The sequence below is a fragment of the Molossus molossus genome, unplaced genomic scaffold, assembly GCF_014108415.1.
Source record: "Molossus molossus isolate mMolMol1 unplaced genomic scaffold, mMolMol1.p scaffold_m16_p_12, whole genome shotgun sequence".
In the NCBI taxonomy this organism is placed as follows: domain Eukaryota; kingdom Metazoa; phylum Chordata; class Mammalia; order Chiroptera; family Molossidae; genus Molossus; species Molossus molossus.
In genome coordinates this window covers 103,399,821-103,419,849 of record NW_023425347.1, presented here as the reverse complement: position 1 = coordinate 103,419,849, position 20,029 = coordinate 103,399,821, and the positions used below count along the sequence as shown (strand labels likewise).

Here is a 20,029-nt window from a genome sequence, read left to right as displayed (position 1 = left end):
TTCCTTTTGGCATCTGATAAGAAAAGAACTTGCGATCTATACTCCACACGTTGGATTTTTTAGATGTTCTGCAGAGTTGGGCCGGGAGAGCTTAATAACAAGGTTCCTCTCAACTTATAATAAAAATAAATATTTCTCCGTCCTGACGTTGGCGGCGCCGCCAACTGCAGGCGGAGCTTGGGTGCGGGAGGGAGCCGCCGGCCAGCCTGGGCCACAGACAAGCCCTCCTGTCTGAGAGGCCAGGTACCTTCCCGGGAGCCCGGGGCCAGATTCCCGGGGCCCCTGTCCCGGCTGACCCCCCATCCTGCCTCCTGATTGGACCACTGCTCCTCCCAGCGACACCCAAGGCCTCTTTGCTCTCAGAGGAGAAGGGACAAAGCATCACGTCGGGGACGCCACACACGCGGTGTCCTGCTAATTGGATCAGTGCGCGCCCGTTCACCCAGCGCTCCGAGGACCGGCGTCGGGTGTGAAAGAGACAATTCAACGTCGGCTCAGAGGCGAATCACCGTCAGCGTGGTCAGGCACGACCCTCGGACTCTTTCCGGGTCCCGGGGGACGCCCGGTACGGGTCACGCCGGCCCCCGCCGGCTCCCGCCCGCTAGCCTTCGAGGCGGGCAGTGCGCGGACACGGCCCCGGTGGCTGTTTGGGGAGTCCGTCTTCTAAAGAAAAACGAAGCCTGTTCCTCCTATTATTTATGAAAGGGCCTTTGGTGAAGCGATTAGGAACAAGGAAGTGGCGTCCCGCGTCCTTGTCCCGAGGCCAGAGGCTGAGCTGTTCTTCTCGGTGACCCCGGGCATGCTCCTTGACCTTCACAGGCCTCCGTGAACTCAGCTGGAAAATTGGGTAAAAAGATTGTGGCGTCTCAGCCATGAGCTGCTGAGTGGAGGGGCTCCCGGCAGCGGGGCGGCCGCCGAGCACAGGGACCCCGCCACGGCTCATGGTCCGCCGCTCACCCTAACAGCCGGCGACAGAAGGAAATCAGACCCACAGGCCTCCAGTGGGACCCCGGGACCTGGGACTTAGAGCCCTGCTTGTGGGACCCGCCTCGGCCCTGGTTGGCCGTGAAGAGCTCGGGGTGCTGTGTCCTGAGCAGACAGGGGTGGGGGTAGCACCCCCCGTCCAGCTCTGGCGAGCCCCCTTCCTGAGCCATGCACCCCAGAGGGTCAACTTGGCTCCCCGTCCGGTGCTCTGTTCCAAGATGTGGCCTCTTTGACGTACCCCAAGACTTACTGTTTCATCCAAGTCAACTGTTTTCCACTTGGGGACACCAAGACAGGGAGAGGCTGTCCCAAGGCCGCCCCACGGGCTGGTCCCGCAGATCTAACGAACAGCTGCTGCTCTTCCAAAGGGACCCGGGGGGTCCGTCCACCTCCACGCGCCGCGCCGGGACGGGCGCCCGAGGAGCAGTGTCCTGGCCCGGGCCGCAGCCAGCGCTGGCTCCTGGGAGCGTGCCCCCCTGACGGCGTCACGAGAGCGGCGGCCACCCGAGGGTTTCCTGCGTTCGCCTGCACAGGGACTCCGCGAACCCCAGCCGCCCCCACAGAGGGGGTGTTAGGTGCCCTGACCAGGGCCATTAGACCCAACAAGACAGCCAGAGCAGAGGTCACCAAGAGGGAGGACGGACGCTTTCCCCCTGGCTGCCCCGGCTCCTAGTGTAGATCCTGTCCTTAGTGAGCTCAGGGTGTCCTGCCCGTGCGCCCCACAGGGCCCATGCCCTTGCTGGTCAGCGCTGGTCTCTCCCCTTCGCCCCACCTGTCCCCCACTGGCCCCCGCTCTCCAGAGCCCCTGCTAAGGGGTCCTCCTGGGGGTGCTGTGGTCACGGACTCTGTCCCACCTCCCCTCAGCCCTCCGTCTCTCTCTGGGTGCGCTGTCCCCCACGCCCGGAGAGCGCTGCGTAGACCCCGCGTGGCTCGCCACCAGGAGAACCCCAGCTCTCGTCTCAGCCTCTGGGAAGAGAAGATGCATCACGCTGCCGACCAGCATCTCTCAGCTCCAAGAGTAGTTTTCAAACCGCCGTGTCCAAGAATATTTCTGAAAATGCAGACGGTGCTTTTCCGAGGTCCCCTCTTCCAGGACACGGGCTGGGTGGGCAAGCTTTTCTGGAAGCGTCAATGGCTTCAGCTAGGATCTGGGGGAGCCTCTGGGGGTCCCACACAGGGACGCACACAGCCGGCAGGTGCCCAGGCCTCCCTGCGTGTCCCCGACGGCCCTGGGGAAGCCCGCGCTCTTCCTCCCGCGCTAAGGGGGCCGCTTTCCGGAGTCCCTCCCGGAGACAGTGTTAACACTGACAGAAACACCACATGGCTGGTGAGCTTCAGAGGACACCCCATCAGAGTGGCCATGCTGAGGGACACCCCTGCGAGGGTCACAAAACTCAGCGGAGCCTCTTCCCTCCGCTGCCTCGGGGTCTGGGAACCCGGCGGTGGCAGGTGCACGTGGGCAGCTGCGGGGAGACCCGGGAGATTGAGGGTCGCTCTGCCTCGGGCCTGGAGAGAGCAGGGAGCAGGTGAGTGCCCATCGCCTGGGCCCGGGAGAGCGGCGGCGTCCGGAGCTGGGCTCTCAGGGCGCCGGCAGGACAGCCAGCGAGCTGTTCCCGTCAAATCCAGCTCTGTGCAGAGCCCGGACCACAGGCAGGCCCTTGGGCTTCTGTTTCGTCGGCGTTCGTAGTCTCTGGACTTGCGAAGGTGTCACCACGGCCCAGGGCAGGGCCTGTCCGTCTTCCTGCAGCTGACCCCACACCCTGCATCACCCTAAAATGGAATCACCAGGGGACCGTCTCGGCCGCCTCCGTGGACAACTGCTCTCCGATGCAGACTGCCAGGTGTCCTGGGGACGCACCCCACCCCCGGCCCCCTCGGTGAGCCGTCTGGTGGGCCTGGGGCAAGTCCATCAGATTCCAGGCCACCCCCTCTGGAGCTCTGAGCACAGACCTGCCCAGGAAAGGAGCCCTCCCGTCCTGGGGGAGGCCGGCCGGCCAGGGATGTGGAGGACTCGAGGTGGACACCCCAGCAGCATGGGGAGATTTCCGTTCTGGCCGTTTTGGGGGCTTCTCCTGGTTGGGAGACAAGTGGGGAGGAAGGACAGAAAGCAAAGGGACAGAGCGGTTCAGACTGCTTCCGATTTCACAAGTCTTCTCCCGGGGGGGCGGGGGCTGCAGCTGGCAATGCCCACTCGCGGGCGCAGCTGTCTGCGGATCAGGTGTTCCGGGAACTCCCTGACGGGCGCTGGCTGCCGCGTCTGCCGCCGCCCGGGCTGTCCCGCCCGCTGGACCTGGGCGTTGGAAGCGACAACCTCACCGTACTTCTGGGGGGCCTGCCTGTGCTGGGGTGCTGGCCGGCAGCTGAGCGGCACCTCCTGGGACAGGCGAGCCGTCTCTGCCCACCCAGCCTCCCCCTCACCCTGCCTCCATCCCCCGGGGGCCTGTGTGCCACGGGCCAGAGTGGACAGCTGCCCCTCTACGGGACCAGATAGTGGAAGAGCTGGGCTCTCCGTGGGCACGGCCTCTGCCCCATGTCCTTCTGCATTCGTTTTCACAGCTGTGGCTCGAGGGCCAGACCGAGGCCGTGCCCGCCCAGGGCGCCCTCTGTCGCTCTTAGAACACCTGTTGTTGAGCACCCTTGTCACAGGGCACCCCTGGAGGGGACTGGGCCTGAGCCTGGGCAGCTCGAAGTCGGGGTTACCTCTTCAGCAGCATCACGACTGTGTTCCTGTTGGAAACCGGCTGGGCCCGTCGACATTTGTGATTTTCTCCTCACTGGGGCTACCGCGGGCGGTGCGGGGCCGTGGTTGCTGTGGGTGGCGTGGGTGCCGTGGCTGCGGGGGCAGCGTGGGCGGCGTGGTTCCCTGGGCGGCGTGCCCAGTGCACCCCCAGCCGTTGCCAGGGGAAGGAGGCGCCCGGGACGGGGTGCGCTGCCAGGGCCCAGGTTGCAGAAACCAGCTGGGGTTCGGATTCCTCACGTTGTCCCAGCTGCCGCACCCCACTCTGCAGAGGCTCCCGAAGGAGGGGGTCGAGCGGACACCCTGTCCCCGCCAGCAAGCCCCCCCAGGCATCCTCACAGCTGGGCCTGCCCGGGTTTGCCGTCCTGGGGCAACCCTTGCAGCACCCCGACGGCCGGAACCTGAGCTGGGAGTGCAGGAGGGGCCCAGGGTTTGCATGGAGCCGGGAGGGACGGGGGTGGGGAGGCCAGCACGCCTGGCTGCTCCGACGGCCCCCACGCCTGCCCCCAAAGAGCAGGCCCGGCCGGGGCAGCAGCGGCGGCCCAGCCGCAGTGACACGGATGCTCAAGGTCCCACGGCGGCTGTTTTCACAGGGGATCAGCGCGGATTTCTCGGCACAGCTGTCGCTGTGGTCGGTCTGGTCAGGAAAGTGTGCGGTCCCCTTCGAGGGCGCTCTGCCCCCCACCGCCCCACGCACGGTGGTCCCCAGTGAGCACGGCAGCTGCAGCTGGACCCCTGCGTCTCCTCCCACAGATGGGGAGCGTCCCCGGCGGGAGAGAACGCGGGGCCCCTTTTCGCCATCTCTCCCTCCTGCCCCCGCCTTCTCGGGTGGCGCAGCCGCGGAGCCTCACGGCGCCTGGGCGGCCAGCTGGGCGGCCGGCGGGGACTCGGCCTCTGAGCTCAGCACCAGGGCGTCGCTGCGGATGGTGGCCGCATTAACTGAGACAGGACCCTGACGACAGGTGGCTGCTTTTCCACGTGATTTTCACTTTTCTGTCCCCAAACGTGCTGAGGTGCCATTTTTAACCGAAGTCATATTCTGTTCTGCTTTGAAATGTGGGGTGACCTTCTCTGATCATTAAAGGGGACGCCAAGCCCTGGTGAGCGGGGTGGGAACCCACAGCCCAAGAAGAGCCCGGGTCCTAGGGGGCGCGTGGCGCGGGGGCATCTGGGCGTTTGCTGGCCACATCCCCGGCCTGCGTGTGGGTCGGGGCGGCCGTGGCTGGGAGACCCCGTCCCCTGCGCCGACCACTGTTGACAGTCACCTCCACAAGCTCGCATTAGTAAGCAGGGTCAGGAGCAAGTGCCGCGATCGGAGTCTGTCAAGACCCCGGTTATTTCTGTAACCGAGGAGAGTTGCAATAAAAGACGCGTCCGTGTGCGGACCGGTCATTGACCCTGGGGTCACTTCCCCGTGGGAGACTGCAAGGCGCAAAGCCCACCAGGGGCTGCCGGGGTGCTGGGCGGTGTCCGGGGTGGGCTGCCACCAAGGGGTCCGGGCGAAGTCTGCACGGGACCATGGGTGCTTTGAGAAGTGAGGATCGGATGGTCAGCTGCGGTCCTGGAGGACGTATGTTTCAGACGAGACTGGAGCCATGTCCAGTGTCCAGGGCTGAGTGTTGCGCAGGTTCGAGCCGGTGGGCGTGTGGGCACAGCCCCGAAGCCCAGGTGCACCCCGTGCAGTGACTCTCTCAAGGGCCACCAGTGTTCTGGGGCTGCGGGGTCAGGCCGTGCAGGGACGTCCCTGAAGAATCTGGAAAGTCCGGGAGGGTACCTGACGCCGTCCTCTGTCCCGTCTCCGAGTGGCTGCTGGGGAAGCAGTCTCTGGGGCTTTGGGGGATGTGTCCATTGGGCTGGCGACGGGCAGAGGGTGGGGTTCATTTCTCCCGTCCCGAGGCACGTCGGACGCTAGGAGTGACCTGGGAATTTGGAACCCAGACCCGCGTGTGGTGGCTGTGTTGATTTTCCCTGCAGGGGCCTCAGATCTAACACACGCAGCTTTGGGGGATACGCCCCACTGACCACACGGAGTGGCTCCTGGGGTGCGGGCTTTCGGCCTGGGCCATGGGGATGCCGGGCACTGTCCCGGTCTGCCGGTGCAGGACAGACATGGAGGGGCCGGCTTTCTGGAGTCCGTGGTCAGGAGGCAGGACCCTGACCCCGGAACGGTTCTGACGTGCCCCGGGCTCCCTGTGCCGTACTCCACGACATGAGACCTCAGGGAGCCAGACCCTGTGCCCTCCAGACCCTGTGCCCTCCAGACCCTGTGCCTGATTCCAGCCGCCTGCCGAGATGCCCAGCCCAGCCAGGCGAGGTGCCTGCCCCCACCTGGCACAGACCCCTGTAGGGGCCCAGCACCGCTTCCAGAGTGGCCCCAGCCCCTGAGACCTCAGAGCACTGCCCTGGCCCTGGCCCAGGCCACCCTCAGCCTGGGGTCCCCCCCGCAGACCCCCCAGAGACCTGTGCCTGTGGTGAGTGTGCCCACGGGGGCAGCGGCTCAGTGGTTACTGCAGCGGGGCCTCGGCTATTCACTCATCGGCTCCCGATGTTTTATTCGGTCAAGGCCGTACTGGGCCTACAGCTGTGTTTCTGCTCCAGAGAGGAAGGTGCCTCAGACCCTGCCTGTGGCCTCAGGCAGCGTCTCTGGCGCCCAGAAGGTTGGGGCAACTTTGAAGTGAGCATGTCCCCTTCCACACAGCGCAAGTTCACAGAGAAATAAAGGGTCAGGGGGCGGCACCTGGGGCCCGGCCACGCAGCAGGGTCCTTGCTGCTGCCCTTGGCCTTCCTCCTCTCGGACTCCAACCCCAGGAGAAAGCTCTGGCCCCCACGCCGGCCCCCCAAGGAGCAGACCCGGCCAGGAACCGACAGCCCCAGGACCGTCCTTGCTTCCGGGGCACGAGAGTCCACGCTTCCCTTTCTGAGGCTGAAAGTTATGGCTTGTCATGAGTCATTGATTGGAAGTGCCACAGGCCACCCCGCTCCTATGATTTACACGTCCTTCCTCCGGGGCCGTCAATCTTCCGGAAGCAGGGGGAGGGAGCCATCCGCCCGGGCAGGTGCGGCACTGGACACGCGACCCCGGGGACCAGGGCCCACGGACACCGCCCTGGGCTGGGCACAGCTGCCTGGCAGAGGAGGGACTGGGGAGCCGGGGCCATGGCTGCTGACCTCCCTCGCTGGCCCGGCCTCCACAACGGGAGGGCGGGGGCCGCGGGACAGGGTCCCAGAGGCCCGTCCTGCTCCCAGGTCCCAGGCTGGGTCAGGCCACTCCACTCAGAAAGGGGTGACAGAAAGGGCGGGGACACCGACAGGTGGAGCCTCCGAGACGTGGGGCACCCAGTGCAGGGAAGAGCTGTCTTTGGCCTGGTGGAGGGTTCGAAGCCTCGGCTGGCAAGGCGCAGGCATCCGGAGTATGGATATCTGACCCGAGGTCATCTTACCCGGCATTAGCTCCTCTGGGCAGGCCAGAGGGACGGGAGGCCTTGCCACCAACCCGGACCCCCGCAGCCCCATGCAAGTTGCTCAGCCCAGTCCTGCCCCAGATGGCTGAGGCTTACCTGCAGGGGGCAAAGCAAGTCAGGGCTGGGGTGGTCCAAGGGGGCCCCCCTGCCTGTTCGTCTCCTGGGAGACAGCCTGGGGACCCAACCGGAGAAGGCCCTGCAGGGGCCCGGGTGGGCCGCTGCCCACGCCAGGAGCTGGCGGGGTGAGGCCGGGTCCCCACGCCGCAGGCTCCCAGCAGCCGCTGCCACGGAGGGCTGTGACTGCGGCTCCGGGACCACGGCTGCCGTCTGCCCGGAGCCTCCGCGCCGAGGTTGTCGGCAGAGGAGCGGAGTCAGCTTCTTTAACAAGGTGGCTTTGGGGCCGGAAGGGGGCTGGGGAGTCCCGGGGGGGGGCACTGCCTCTGTTTCTCTGGACGCGGCAGCAGGAAGGTGCCTGGTGGCAGGAACCCCGCTCGGTGAGACCCCGGAGGCTGCGGTCAGAGGCCCGGCCTCCACACCTGTGGAGCCTGTGGTTCCCTGGAAATGCCCGCCCACCCGCCTGCCGGCCCGTCCCTGCCCTCGGCCCTGCTCACCTTGGTCCCCACTCGCCTTGGTCCCGCCGGTCCCCCCGAGTGGCTCCCGTCCACGCTCTCCAGCGTGCACCTGCCAGAGGTCCCTCCCGCTGCGCCTCTTCCTCGTCTGGAGAGAGGGTAGCGACAGCCCTTCACACAGGCAGGTTCTGTGGGAGCCAAGTACCGGCATGGCGCCCGGCCTGCAGCCCTCCTCCGACTCCCTGCAATGGGGTGAAGGCGGGGCAGGGCGGGGGCAGCTGCCTGTGGATGGAAGGCCCCCCACCTGCTCCCAGGAGTAGCCCCGTGGGCTACAACCACTCAGGGACCTGGGCTCCTAAGAGTCTGCCCTCCCCTGCCCCCCACAGACTCTCCCCCTGCTCCTGCAGACTCACCTCCTGCAGACCCTCCCCTGCCCCCTGCAGACCCTCCCCCTGCAGACCCTCCCCGCAGCCCCCTGCAGACCCTCCCCATGCAGACCCTCCCCCTGCAGACCCTCCCCTGCCCCCTGCAGACCCTCCCCCTGCCCCCTACAGACCCTCCCCCTGCCCCACTGCAGACCCTCCCCCTGCAGACCCTCCCCTGCAGACCCTCCCCCTGTAGACCCTCCCCCCTGCCCCCTGCAGACCCTCCCCCTGCAGACCCTCCCCCTGCCCCCTACAGACCCTCCCCCTGCAGACCCTCCCCCTGCAGACCCTCCCCCTGCAGACCCTCCCCCCTGCCCCCTGCAGACGCTCCCCCTGCAGACACTCCCCTGCCCCCTGCAGACCCTCCCCCCTGCCCCCTGCAGACCCTCCCCCTGCCCCCTACAGACCCTCCCCATGCAGACCCTCCCCCTGCAGACCCTCCCCCTGCCCCCTACAGACCCTCCCCATGCAGACCCTCCCCCTGCAGACCCTCCCCCTGCAGACCCTCCCCAGCCCCCTGCAGACCCTCCCCCTGCAGACCCTTTCCTGCCCCCTGCAGACCCTCCCCCTGCAGACCCTCCCCCTGCCCCCTGCAGACGCTCCCCCTGCAGACACTCCCCTGCCCCCTGCAGACCCTCCCCCCTGCCCCCTGCAGACCCTCCCCTGCCCCCTGCAGACCCTCCCCCCTGCCCCCTGCAGACCCTCCCCCTGAAGGCCCCCCCCCCCCGCCCTCCTTGCACCCGTCCCTCTGTCCTGCGGGCGCCATGCACACGCCCACCTCGGAGGCAGTGGGACCCCAGCTGCAGGAAGACGCCCGTGCAGAGTCCCAGGGCCTTTCTAAACCCCGAGCCCCCTGGCTTCCTCTGGGCGTGCTATTTGCCCCTGCCCACCACACCCCCTGCTTCAGGATCTCTGCTCCCAGAAGCACCTGTGCCCCAGCCCCCCCTCCACAGGGCTCCCATGGCTTCAAGTTCGAGTCCTTGAAGGAGGGGCGTCCGCGCCCTGGCCTCTACCCCGCGCAGCTGAGACCGGAGTCGGTGCTTGGCGGAGATAAAACCTGCAGGCGCCTCGGGGGGCACCAGGCGCTCCAGGGTGCGTGCAAATGGCATGTGAAGGAAGTCGCCCCCCGCCCCCCTCAGTGACTTGGGACACACTGGGCCGTGTAACCTGGAGAGAACAAGACGGGGGCAGGGGCGCAGAATTCGTGCCTCCAGTCACTCGGTCCTTCCTTCTGCGGAAGGCACCAGGCGGCCGCGGGGTGGGCCGGGTGTCAGGGCGGAGGCCTGCGTGCCCCTGGGCGGAGACAGCCAGCGAACAGAGTGTTCTGGGCACGCCTGACAGCGGGCGAACCGTGCCCGGAGATTCTGGGTCTGAGCAAGGCCGTGCTGGCCAGCACCATTGTCCGCCAGGGAAGGCGGCGGGCCCTGGGACCCCTGGCCCATCGAGAGGCAGGGCTGGGGTGGGGGCGCCCTGGGTTTTCTTGTTGGACAGCCAAAGGGGTTGGGGTGGTGGCACTTTGGTGCCTCTGGCACCGGGCTGTGTCCTCGGGTTGGATGGCAGTGTGGCCTCTGGGTGAGGAGTCCGCAGGCAGACCCTGACTCCAGGGTCTGGGAGGCTTGGGAAGCATGGGGGGAGGGGCGAGGTTGGGCTGGGAATGTAAACAGTGGGGGACCCATCTGTGCTTGGGGATGGGCCTCTGGAGGAGCTTGGGTCCTTTGCGTGCCGTGCTTGACTGTGTAAATATTTTTCTTAGGCGTAAGGAGAGAGCCTCCATTCATTGGGTAGGTCTCACTTGAAAGAACTGAGAAGTATCTGTTTAGGCATAAAAGCTAAAAACAGTGTCCAAGGCGCCTTTCGAAAAAAATCATCTCTGTAGCTCAGACACGGCCAAGCCGAATTTTTTCAATGCAAAAAATAAATAAATAGCACCCGCTCCCAGTCGAGAGCACGGGGGTTTGTGTCAACAGCATGGGGGCCTGCGCTGCGGGATCCGGGGGGGCCGGGACGAATGCCCTTCAGGTCTCGGCTGCCAGTGGGAAGGCACCCAGCTCGGCTCGCGCTCCGGGCCGCGGCCCGGCGTGGGGGCACCCTCGCCCCGGAGGGTCCTGGCCAGGGCTCGGGTGAGTCCTGGTCAGAAGGGACGCCATCCGTGGGGCTGTTTCCGCTGACACACCCAGTGGCCTCATGTTCTCCCCAGCAGACGCCGGGAGTCAGGAGTCTGAATTTGAACTCGGGCCTCTGCACTCAGCAGCTCCTTGACCTTTGCCCTGTGGCTACAGCTCCCTGAGCCTGTGTCCTCTCCGTGAGGCAGGGCAGTGACAGCTCCTGCCCCCCCCCCCCCCGGTGGTTGTGAGAAGTCGAGGACAGCCACGTTCAAGGGGCCCGAGACGGCCCCACCGTGTGGCCCCAGAGGGAGTGGCCCTGCTGTTACCGTCACCATGTAAATTCAGCATTGACACCAGGGGAAGCGGCAGTCACAGCAGGACTCGCCGCCTGGCCCTGGCCAATTTGGCTCAGCGGTTGGAGCATCGGCCCATGGACCAGAGAGTCCTAGGTTCACTTCCCGCTAAGGGCATGTACCTCGGTTTCGGCTTGTCCCCGGCCCCGGTTGGGGTCACGTGGGTGGCAACCACTCGATGTGTCTCTCTCACATCGATGTTTCTCTCTCTCTCTTCCTCCTGCTCTATCTGAAGATAAAATTAAAATGCAGAAAAAAACCTCTGCCTGTCTCCCCGGAAACAGGCGGCACGTGTGGGGCCACGGGCACGATGGTCAGCCCACGAGGCCTGTGTGCAGGTTTGACGCAGTGGGTGTAAAGCCGCCCTGAGGGCCGGCCGCGCAGGACCAAAGCAGCTGCCCACGGGGCTGGTCCTGATCACCCCGCTCACGCTGTGTCCCAGCAGGACCCTGAGCCCCCCGCCCCCTCCCACAGATCAGCAGAGTGACGCTCAGACACAGTACGGAGCAGAGGGGTCTCCACCAAGAACCGGAACCCGGACCTCCTCTGCTGACAACCCCAAGTGACCTGCACAGACACCCTGACCCCCGGCTACGGCGGCTTCTTCAAGAGGAGGGACCTTGGCTCAACCAGCCACTTGTAGACACAGACGCACCGAGGGGGCCACGAAGGGGCGACCCGCAGCGGAGAAGGGGAGGCAGGTTAGAAAGAGGCCCGGACTCCACGGCCAAGAGTCGAGGTGGCTGAGCGCAGACGGCTGGGGACTTCTGGGGCCACAGGACAGACTGCGGGGTGGTGGGGAGCCTCATCGCTTCCCCGGCTCGGGGAGCCGAGGCCAGGCCCTGTCTGGTTTCCCCTGTAGCCGTGTTTCCAGATACTTGAATAACATTCTGTGGAAGGGAGAGAAACCTGGGACCCGTCTGTGACACCAGCCAGAAAGCTTAGCCCCCCTCGGGGGACACGCCAGAGCTGTGAGCGCAGGAGGTGTCTGTGTCTGTCTGCTCGGCGGACTCTTTGGAGAACAGAGGGTATTTATTTTAAGAGTCAAAAAAGATATTTTGACCAACCCCACTTAGTTCTGCGCTGGCACCGATACCGCGAGAGCGGCGGACGCTGGAGGTCAGGCCTCGCTCCTTTGGCTAAAACGCTTAATCAAAACACACCTAATACTTGTGCCGGGTGTGGAGAGGGGGTTGAGGGCGGCCGCCGGCCAGGGGAGCTGTGCTGGGCTCCACGAAGAAGGGGTGTCGCAGCAGCGCGGCCTTGCGGGGGGGGGGGGCTGCCGGCTCCAGCAGGGGTGCGTCCGGCGGGTGTCCACCCGAGTCAGCAGTGGGGAAGAGCAGAGGCAGCAACACGCATACCTGCCCAGGCGGGTGGTACACAGGGGAGGCAGAGAGAAGCTTCCGGAACAGGAGGACACTTTTTCAAAGTCACTGTGCCAGCTTCCTCTTGGGAGGGCATCAGGCAGATTGGGCCGGACACCCACCTCTCTCTGCACCGTGTGGTTGGGTGGGGGGTTCTTCCCTGGTCACTTGTGGTCCCACAGCTGTGCTTCAGGCCCAACCAGCCACACCCACAGCCTGAAAGGAGCTGAGGACCAGGCTGGAAGCCCCGCCTGGCCCCGCCTGGCCCCCTCCACAGTGAGGCCGCAGCTCTGTCTGGTTCTGCTCGCTCGGTGTGTCGTGTGTCGTGTTTCGGCCCCTTCGGGACGTGTGAAGTGAACCCCCACCCCTGTCCCCAGCCCGGCACAGACCCGGGAGGTGGGGCCGTCAGGAGCCCGTGCTCAGGCCTCATCAGACTCCTCTCGGGGGGGAGAAGGGCTGTCTCCTGAGAGGCTCCGTCCCGCTCCGCACACGCAGCCTCTGACGCCGGACAGTGGTTCTGGTATCTCTGTCCGAGGCCTGGGGGACATGGCTGGGCCTGGACAGCAGCCAGCTGGCGGCGTGAAGGGACAGCAGAGACCTGGGAGAGAACAGCCGTGTGGCCCTGTCTCCTGGGCACAGAGCAGAGCGGCCCATCTTGTGCCGAGGGTGCTGGCCGGCCTCTGGCTGGAGTCTCTCGGCTGGTTTCTGACCAAGGCTCCTGAATGAGTGGGGAATGGTCGTGGGGGCCTCAGACGCAGGCCGGGAGCCTGCGGGAACCAGGCTGCAGGAAGGGCCCCCCAGGTTCCCTGTCAGGAGTCCAGGGCAGGCGGGTGCCGGCCGCCTCCCTCCAGGTCGGGGCCTCCTGCCCCCCAGGACACTCTCTGCGTCCTCCATGCGTGGCCCGGCCTCTGTCCAGGAGAGAGCTCACTCCGGACGGGGTGGGAGACTGTCCCAGGACAACCTCCGGCCCCTCGGAGAAGAGAAGCCCACCCCTGCCCCTTCTCGTGACTCCCGCAGACCCCTCCGTGAGATGCCGTGAGCCGTATTTCCCGGCAACCCCGACGCCACGGGCTGGCCTAGGGGGCGTGGGGACGTACACGACGGGCCTGCCCACTGCACCTCGCTGGGAGCAGGTCGTGGGGAGTGGGGAGGCGGGAAGGGCAAGGCCACCAGGAGTCCCCGTGAAGACCCAGCCAGCCGGCTGCACCGGCAGAACAGCGGCTCCAGCAGAGGGCGGCCCCCCGCCGGGGCCCACGTGGCGTGTGTTGGGGACCAGCAAGCGCGGATATGGGGATGCGGTGCTGTCGGCCTCCGGAAGCGAGGAGGGGAGTGAGCGGCATCTGTGGCCTGCACCCTCCAGGGCACCTCCTTCCCACCAGGCCGGGGCCTCCTGGCGGGAGGCCAGAGGCCAGCCAACCACGGCAGCCACAGGGCACGTCCCCTCCGGGCAGGCTCCAGGGCAGCGTGACGGGGCCTGTGAGAGGGACAGAGAAACGGTGCTGGCCCCGGGGCTCGGGAGGCATGGTCGTCAGCGTCACCTGTGTGGGTGGCACTGACTTCCCTGGGGATCCCAGAGAGACAACAAACACCCACACCGCCCGGGAGCAGGAGGCCTGGGAAGGCCGGGGCCAGCCTGGTCTTGAACTCACATCGTGACCACAGACAGTGCTTCTGCCCAGAGCGCCGAGCGTGAAGTGCAGGTGGCGCCCAGCTCCCTGCTCTCGGGAGCCCCCGGCCTTCTGGGGTCGCCGTCCCACCCCAGACCTGCAGGGGTTCCACCACCCGGGCGCCAGGACAGGTCACACCCACGAAGGTGCCCCTGTCCTCCAGAGGTGACGGGCGGGTGCCGGCGGTCAGGGCACAGCTCCTGGTGGGAACGTCGCCAAGCCAGCCTGGCTGCAGCTGGGAAGGCCACATGGTGCCCGGGACACAGTCAGCCCCACTCTGGCTTTGCAGGGGTCCCTGCAGCCCCTCCCCTGGAAGTGATCCCGGACAGTGCGGGGCGACTGGACGTGGCTCCGGCCTCCTGGGGGGGCGCCAAGGGCCAAGGGGGCCGCTTCCTGGTTCGGCACGCCTCGGTCACAGGGGACAGGGCTGGGCCCTTGGAACCGTGCACCTTAGAAAAGTTAAAACAGCCCTGGCCAGTTTGCTCAGTGGTTAGAACGTCGGCCCGCGGACCAGAGTCCCGGGTTCGGTTCCCGCTTAGGGCAGGTACCTCCGTTGCGGTTTGTCCCCGGCCCTGGTTGGTATCGTGTGGGGTCGGTGTGTCTCTCTCATGTCAGTGTTTCTCTCTCTCTCTTCCTCCCTCTCTCCTCTCACTCCATCTGAAGATAAATGCAAAAGTGTCCTTGGGTGAGGATTTAAAAATAAAAAAAATTAAAGTAGTCTTTCTACTTCTGGTGCAGCAGGGGCAGGTTGGTGAACCGCAAGCTCCGGATGACAGCGGTCTCCCTCCCTCAGGTGACCGAGTCCAGGCGCAGGCCTGGACAGCCTGCAGTAGGACAGCCGCCCCCTCTCCCCGGTGGCCCTGGACGGCCCTCTGTGGCCTTGGACGTGGCTCTTTCCTGAAGTCACCCTCTTTTCTGAGAGTCACCCCCTTCTCTCCTTGCGTCTCGGTGTGGACGGGGCCCTGCTGACTCTGGACTCTGAGAGCCAGACAGACAAGAGGGCAAACGCCCCGCCTGCCTGCTGGCTGAACTGGGCCCCCGGGCTCCAGGCTCATCCCCCCGCCTGTCCAGCCCAGTCTGGCAGGGATAGGACACCAGGGACTGGGCTGCGGAGGCCCCGGGGACCGTCCCAGCGTCCCCCTGAGCTGCTCCCCTTCTGTCTCTTCTTTACGTGCCGTAGTCACCTTCCAAACCACAGCTTCAGAATCTATTAAAAGAAACATAAAATCCCCAATTGGTTAGAATTCTCACCATTTAAAAATATGACTTATTGTTATTACAGCTGAGGCCGGGCAAGCGTGCGACCCGGCCCTCAAGCCTGCCCACGTGCACGCTGGCGGGCGCCCCGCTGTCCTTGGGGGGGGGCGGGGAGCAGAGCCCTGGATCTGACACCGGTTCTCGCTCGGTTTCTCCGAGGTGGTTTCCGTTCTCGTGACGGTGCCGTCCGTGTCTGCGTGCGTCTCTGTGTGGCACTTGGCTGAGAAGCAAGCGGCCCAGATGCTGAGCTCAGAGGCCGCCTGGTCCGTCCCTGAAAGGCTGCCCCTGGGGGTGGGGCCTGGGGGTTTGGAGAGGAGCCGCCTGCCAGGCGAAGGCTGGGGGCTGGAGTCCCAGCTAGGGAGGGAAACCCAGCGCAGCGGGCAACTCCCCTCCCTGTCCCAGGCCGGCGTCTGTGTGGCCCGCGGGACCCTCTGCTCCACGCGCGGGGTCATCGGCACACAGGCCGCCCGCTTCGCTGGTGGAACTCAGAACAGGGGAGGGTCTGTGACATGTTTCAAAACATCGCCCTCGCCCCGGCGGTTTGGCTCAGCGGTTAGAGCGTCGGCCTGCGGTCCGGAGAGACCCGGGTTCGGTTCCCGCTAAGGGCATGTACCTCTGTTGCAGTTTGTCCCCGGCCCTGGTCGGTCGTGCGGGTGGCAGCCACTCGATGTGTCCCTTTCACGTCGATGTTTCTCTCTCTCTCTCTCTCTTCCTCTCTCTCCCTCCTGCTCTACCTGAACAAAAAATGGAAAAATGTCCTCGGGTGAGGATAAAAAAGAAATCATCCTCGTGGCCCCGTCAACTATTTTAATGACACGGGCAGGTCTCCGCCCAGCTACTAAGGGACCGGGTGGGCGACACGGGGTGGCTGTGTCCCTACAGGGACCCCGCTGACCTCCCAGGGAGGTACCCCCAGGTGGTTCCTTACTGTTCTCAACCATCGCGGGAGACACCGTCGGGGATGAAGGTCCCCAGCTCCCTGCAGGGCACTTTCTCTCGCGTGACGGAGAAGCTGTGGGGTCACAGGCTGCTTATCACAGAGAACACGCATCTGCCCGGCTCCAGCCCGCGGGGGTCCGAGAACCGCACGGCTCAGACACTAACACCCCCTTCCACGTTGTTTTGCAGCAAATGCTGACCGAGGCGGACATGTCGTCCCAGGAGGGCTGCGTCCGGAAGGTAGGAGAGCTGCTCCGGCCTCCGCCGCGGGCGTCCCTGAGCCAAGGCGCCTGCGGGCGTGGTGCGCGCCGGTCCTGTCATCAGGATGGGGCTTGCTTCGTCGTCCGGGCAGGGGGTCGCCGCGCGGAGCCCCGAGAGCACAGCGGAGGCTGCACCTGAGGGCGGGCTGCGGGCCAGGTGACCCGTGAAACTGAGTCCACAGAGGTCGCGTTGGTCTCCCTGTCTCGGGCGGTCACGGGAAACTCGGGGCTCTGTATGCAGTGAGCTAGCCGTCTGCGAGGTGAGCGACAGGCAGGGCGGACGGGCCGGCGTCTGCGCCCTGCCGGCTGGTGGCGGAAAGGAGCCGGGTGACGGGCGTGAGCTCTGAAAGCCAGAGAGTGAGCAAGGCCCGAAAAATGCACACACACACCCAGAGGGAAGGACACAGGCGGGTGTGCACCTGCGTCTGCACGCCGCAGGCCGCCCAGCGGCAGGAGGGCCCACACCCCGATACACACACAGACACCCCCACTCGCCCGCGGCAGCCGATCCGGTACTGGGGTCTCGGTAGAATTCGAGGCGTGTTCTCTCCTTTGGGATCGTTGGCTCTGAGTCCCCTCCAGCCGAAGTGGAGGCCAGGGCGTGTTTGGGGCACTCGGGCGGCCTCAGGAACCCTGCACGGCTGTGGTCCGGGTGGAATCACTGGGCATGTGCTCCCGGCCTGGCAGGCTGGGGCTGAGCGGCCGGTCACGGCCCAGGCCCCTCCCTCGCCCTCGTCGTGCGGAGTCCAGCCAAGCTGCCCCAGGCTCCTGTGCACCTGCTCGGTGGCTGGAGCCCAGACATCTGGACAGAGTTCTCCATGGGGGCCGGGGCCACCGGGAACTGCCGTCCAGGCAGACCTGTATGTGAGGGAGAGGGACCCCCTATCTGCACACACCTATACGTGAGGGACAGGGACCCCCCCCCATCTGGACAGACCTGTATGTGAGGGACAGGGACCCCCCCATCTGGACAGACCTGTATGTGAGGGACAGGGACCCCCCATCTGGACAGACCTGTATGTGAGGGACAGGGACCCCCATCTGGACAGACCTGTATGTAGGGACAGGGACCCCCATCTGCGCACACCTGTATGTGAGGGACAGGGACCCCCCATCTGCGCACACCTGTATGTGAGGGACAGGGACCCCCTATCTACGCACACCTGTATGTGAGGGACAGGGAACCCCCATCTGGACAAACCTGTATGTGAGGGACAGGGACCCCCCCATCTGGACAGACCTGTATGTGAGGGACAGGGACCCCCCATCTGGACAGACCTGTATGTGGGGACAGGGACCCCCTATCTGCACACACCTATACGTGAGGGACAGGGACCCCCCATCTGGACAGACCTATATGTGGGGACAGGGACCCCCTATCTGCACACACCTATACGTGAGGGACAGGGACCCCCCCATCTGGACAGACCTATATGTGGGGACAGGGACCCCCCATCTGGGCAGACCTGTATGTGAGGGACAGGGACCCCCCATCTGGACAGACCTATATGTGGGGACAGGGACCCCCCATCTGGGCAGACCTGTATGTGAGGGACAGGGACCCCCCATCTGGACAGACATATGTGGGGACAGGGACCCCCTATCTGCACACACCTATACGTGAGGGACAGGGACCCCCCCATCTGGACAGACCTGTATGTGAAGGACAGGGACCCCCCATCTGGACAGACATATATGTGGGGACAGGGACCCCCTATCTGCACACACCTATACGTGAGGGACAGGGACCCCCCATCTGGACAAACCTGTATATGAGGGACAGGGACCCCCCATCTGCACACACCTGTATGTGAGGGACAGGGACCCCCCATCTGGGCAGACCTGTATGTGAGGGACAGGGACCCCCATCTGCACACACCTGTATGTGAGGGACAGGGACCCCCCAACTGGACAGACCTGTATGTGAGGGACAGGGACCCCCCATCTGGGCAGACCTGTATGTGAGGGACAGAGACCCCCCATCTGGACAGACCTGTATGTGAGGGACAGGGACCCCCCATCTGGGCAGACCTGTATGTGAGGGACGGGGACCCCCATCTGGGCAGACCTGTATGTGGGGACAGGGACCTACCTGCCCCTTCTCCCAGGTTTGACCTCAGAGATGGGTTTTGGAGAAAACGCTGCAGGGGAGACATTTACTGACCCCAAGGCGACCTCCTGAAGCCGCTCTGGCAGGGTGACCTTTCACCTCAGCCGTCTGGCCCCGGGGAACCCTTCTGTCTGAGCTGAGGCTGGGACAAGGTGGCCTCTCCCAGCCCACGGCCCGGTGGCCGGAGGCCTCCTTCCCTTCCCTGCCGCCGGGCGCGGCTGAGCGTCTCACCGAGGGCGTGAGGCGGGTGGACAGAGCAGCTCCCCCAGGTCCAAGGCCCGAGGGGGCCTCACCCCCTTGAAGAGGGACCGCCGTCAGCTCCTGCCGCAGTGTCTAGAGCGAAGGTGAAATCTTCATTTTCACACCACAATGAGCTGCCTGACCTGGGGGACTTCCCCTGACGGTGGGGCAGGCTGGAGGGAGCGTAGAGGTCACCAGCCTGGGCACAGGGTCCAGGCAGATGGCCAGAAGGTCCGGTCTGATGTCCAGGGTGGTGAGGAGCAGGTGCGGGACACCTGTCCTGTAGACACAGGCTCAGCACGTCCTGTCTTCTGGGGGCCACCGGGTCTTGGTGGACACGGGCCAGAGCTCATTCTTGGGAGCTGCCCACAGACAGGTGCCAAGTGCCCTCCGGCCAGGCCCCCTCACAACTGCCCGACTTGGCGTGGGCTTCCCCTTGAACGCACATGCTTGGGAGGCCCGGCCGAGGGTCCAGGGGTCCCTCTCCCCACAGAATCAGAACAGACCCCCCCCAGCTGCCCGAGCATCAGGGCACCAGCGTGGGGTGCCTCTGCTGCCATCTGTCTGGGAACCGCCTCCCCCAGAGGGGCGTTTGCCCCCCTCCAGCTGCTCTCCCCAGCCCCGCCGTCCCCTGAACCCCAGAATTACCCCATTCTTCCACTGAACTTGGACATTATCAGCATTTGGGGCATTTGATGAATGGCCAGGGTCCCATGTGATGGGTGGGTGAGATGAGGGCATCTGAGTGGGTGCTTGGATGCGGCCCGTCTGGTTACGTCCCCGTGTGCTCGGGCAGGGAGAGGGGCGGCACTGGGGGAGACCTGAGCAAAGGCACAGGGGTGTCTACACGGGACCAAAAAGACAAGAAAATGCATCATTCATCTGACCTTCTTTCCAAATAGAAGGTCCCGCCTGAGCGACCTATGTCGCGGTGATGTAGGTCCGCACGTTACGTGTACACCTCTGCTGCCTCCGTGTGCTGATTTCAGGGGTGACGAGGCGAATGGTTGGTAACGGGACGTGGACCCACTCACCACGCATGGTTCAGGATTCCCGTGTCTGTCTGAACAGGGCCTGTCCTTCCCCAAAGAAAGTGGGGCGGGGAGGCCTTGGGGGGCTTGCGTCCTGGGGCTGGTCCCTCTACACTGCTGACCTTCACCTGTCGCACTCGGGGAAGATGCACTTCCTGCCTCTGTCTGCACCCGGGAAGTGAGGCGGACGTCCCTCTGCGCAGCCAGTGGCTGGGCACCGGATTTGCCGAGAACGTGGGGTTTCGTGGAGAAGTCGCGGTGATACATCCTGAGTATTGGAGGCCTGGTTGCTGGAGGGGCTCAGAATCCATTTGCTCCGAGCTCACCAGCGCAGCAACCCGGCCCAGGGAGGTTGGCGGCGTCCACGCTCCCAGTGGCCCGGGATTGGACCCCGGAGCTCCGGGTGGAGTGACAGACACGGCAGCTAGTGAGCAGCGCCAGGCTTGGCCCCGCCTCCAGAAAGGGCGGAGCCACGGCCTGGCTGAGCAGGGCATCCCACCCCTGAGGACCCTCCCTCCCGGTGTCCC

The 20,029-nt window shown here is 65.5% G+C and overlaps 1 protein-coding gene across 1 annotated transcript in view; it reads left to right on the top strand.

Moving 5' to 3' along the window:
* Positions 1-20,029, top strand: part of PRDM16 (PR/SET domain 16) — a 291,643-nt gene that overhangs the window by 128,130 nt on the left and 143,484 nt on the right. Inside the window, exon 3 of the mRNA XM_036256227.1 lies at positions 16,051-16,101. Coding sequence (XP_036112120.1) covers positions 16,051-16,101 — 51 coding nt within the window. The remainder of the gene's footprint in view (positions 1-16,050; positions 16,102-20,029) is intronic.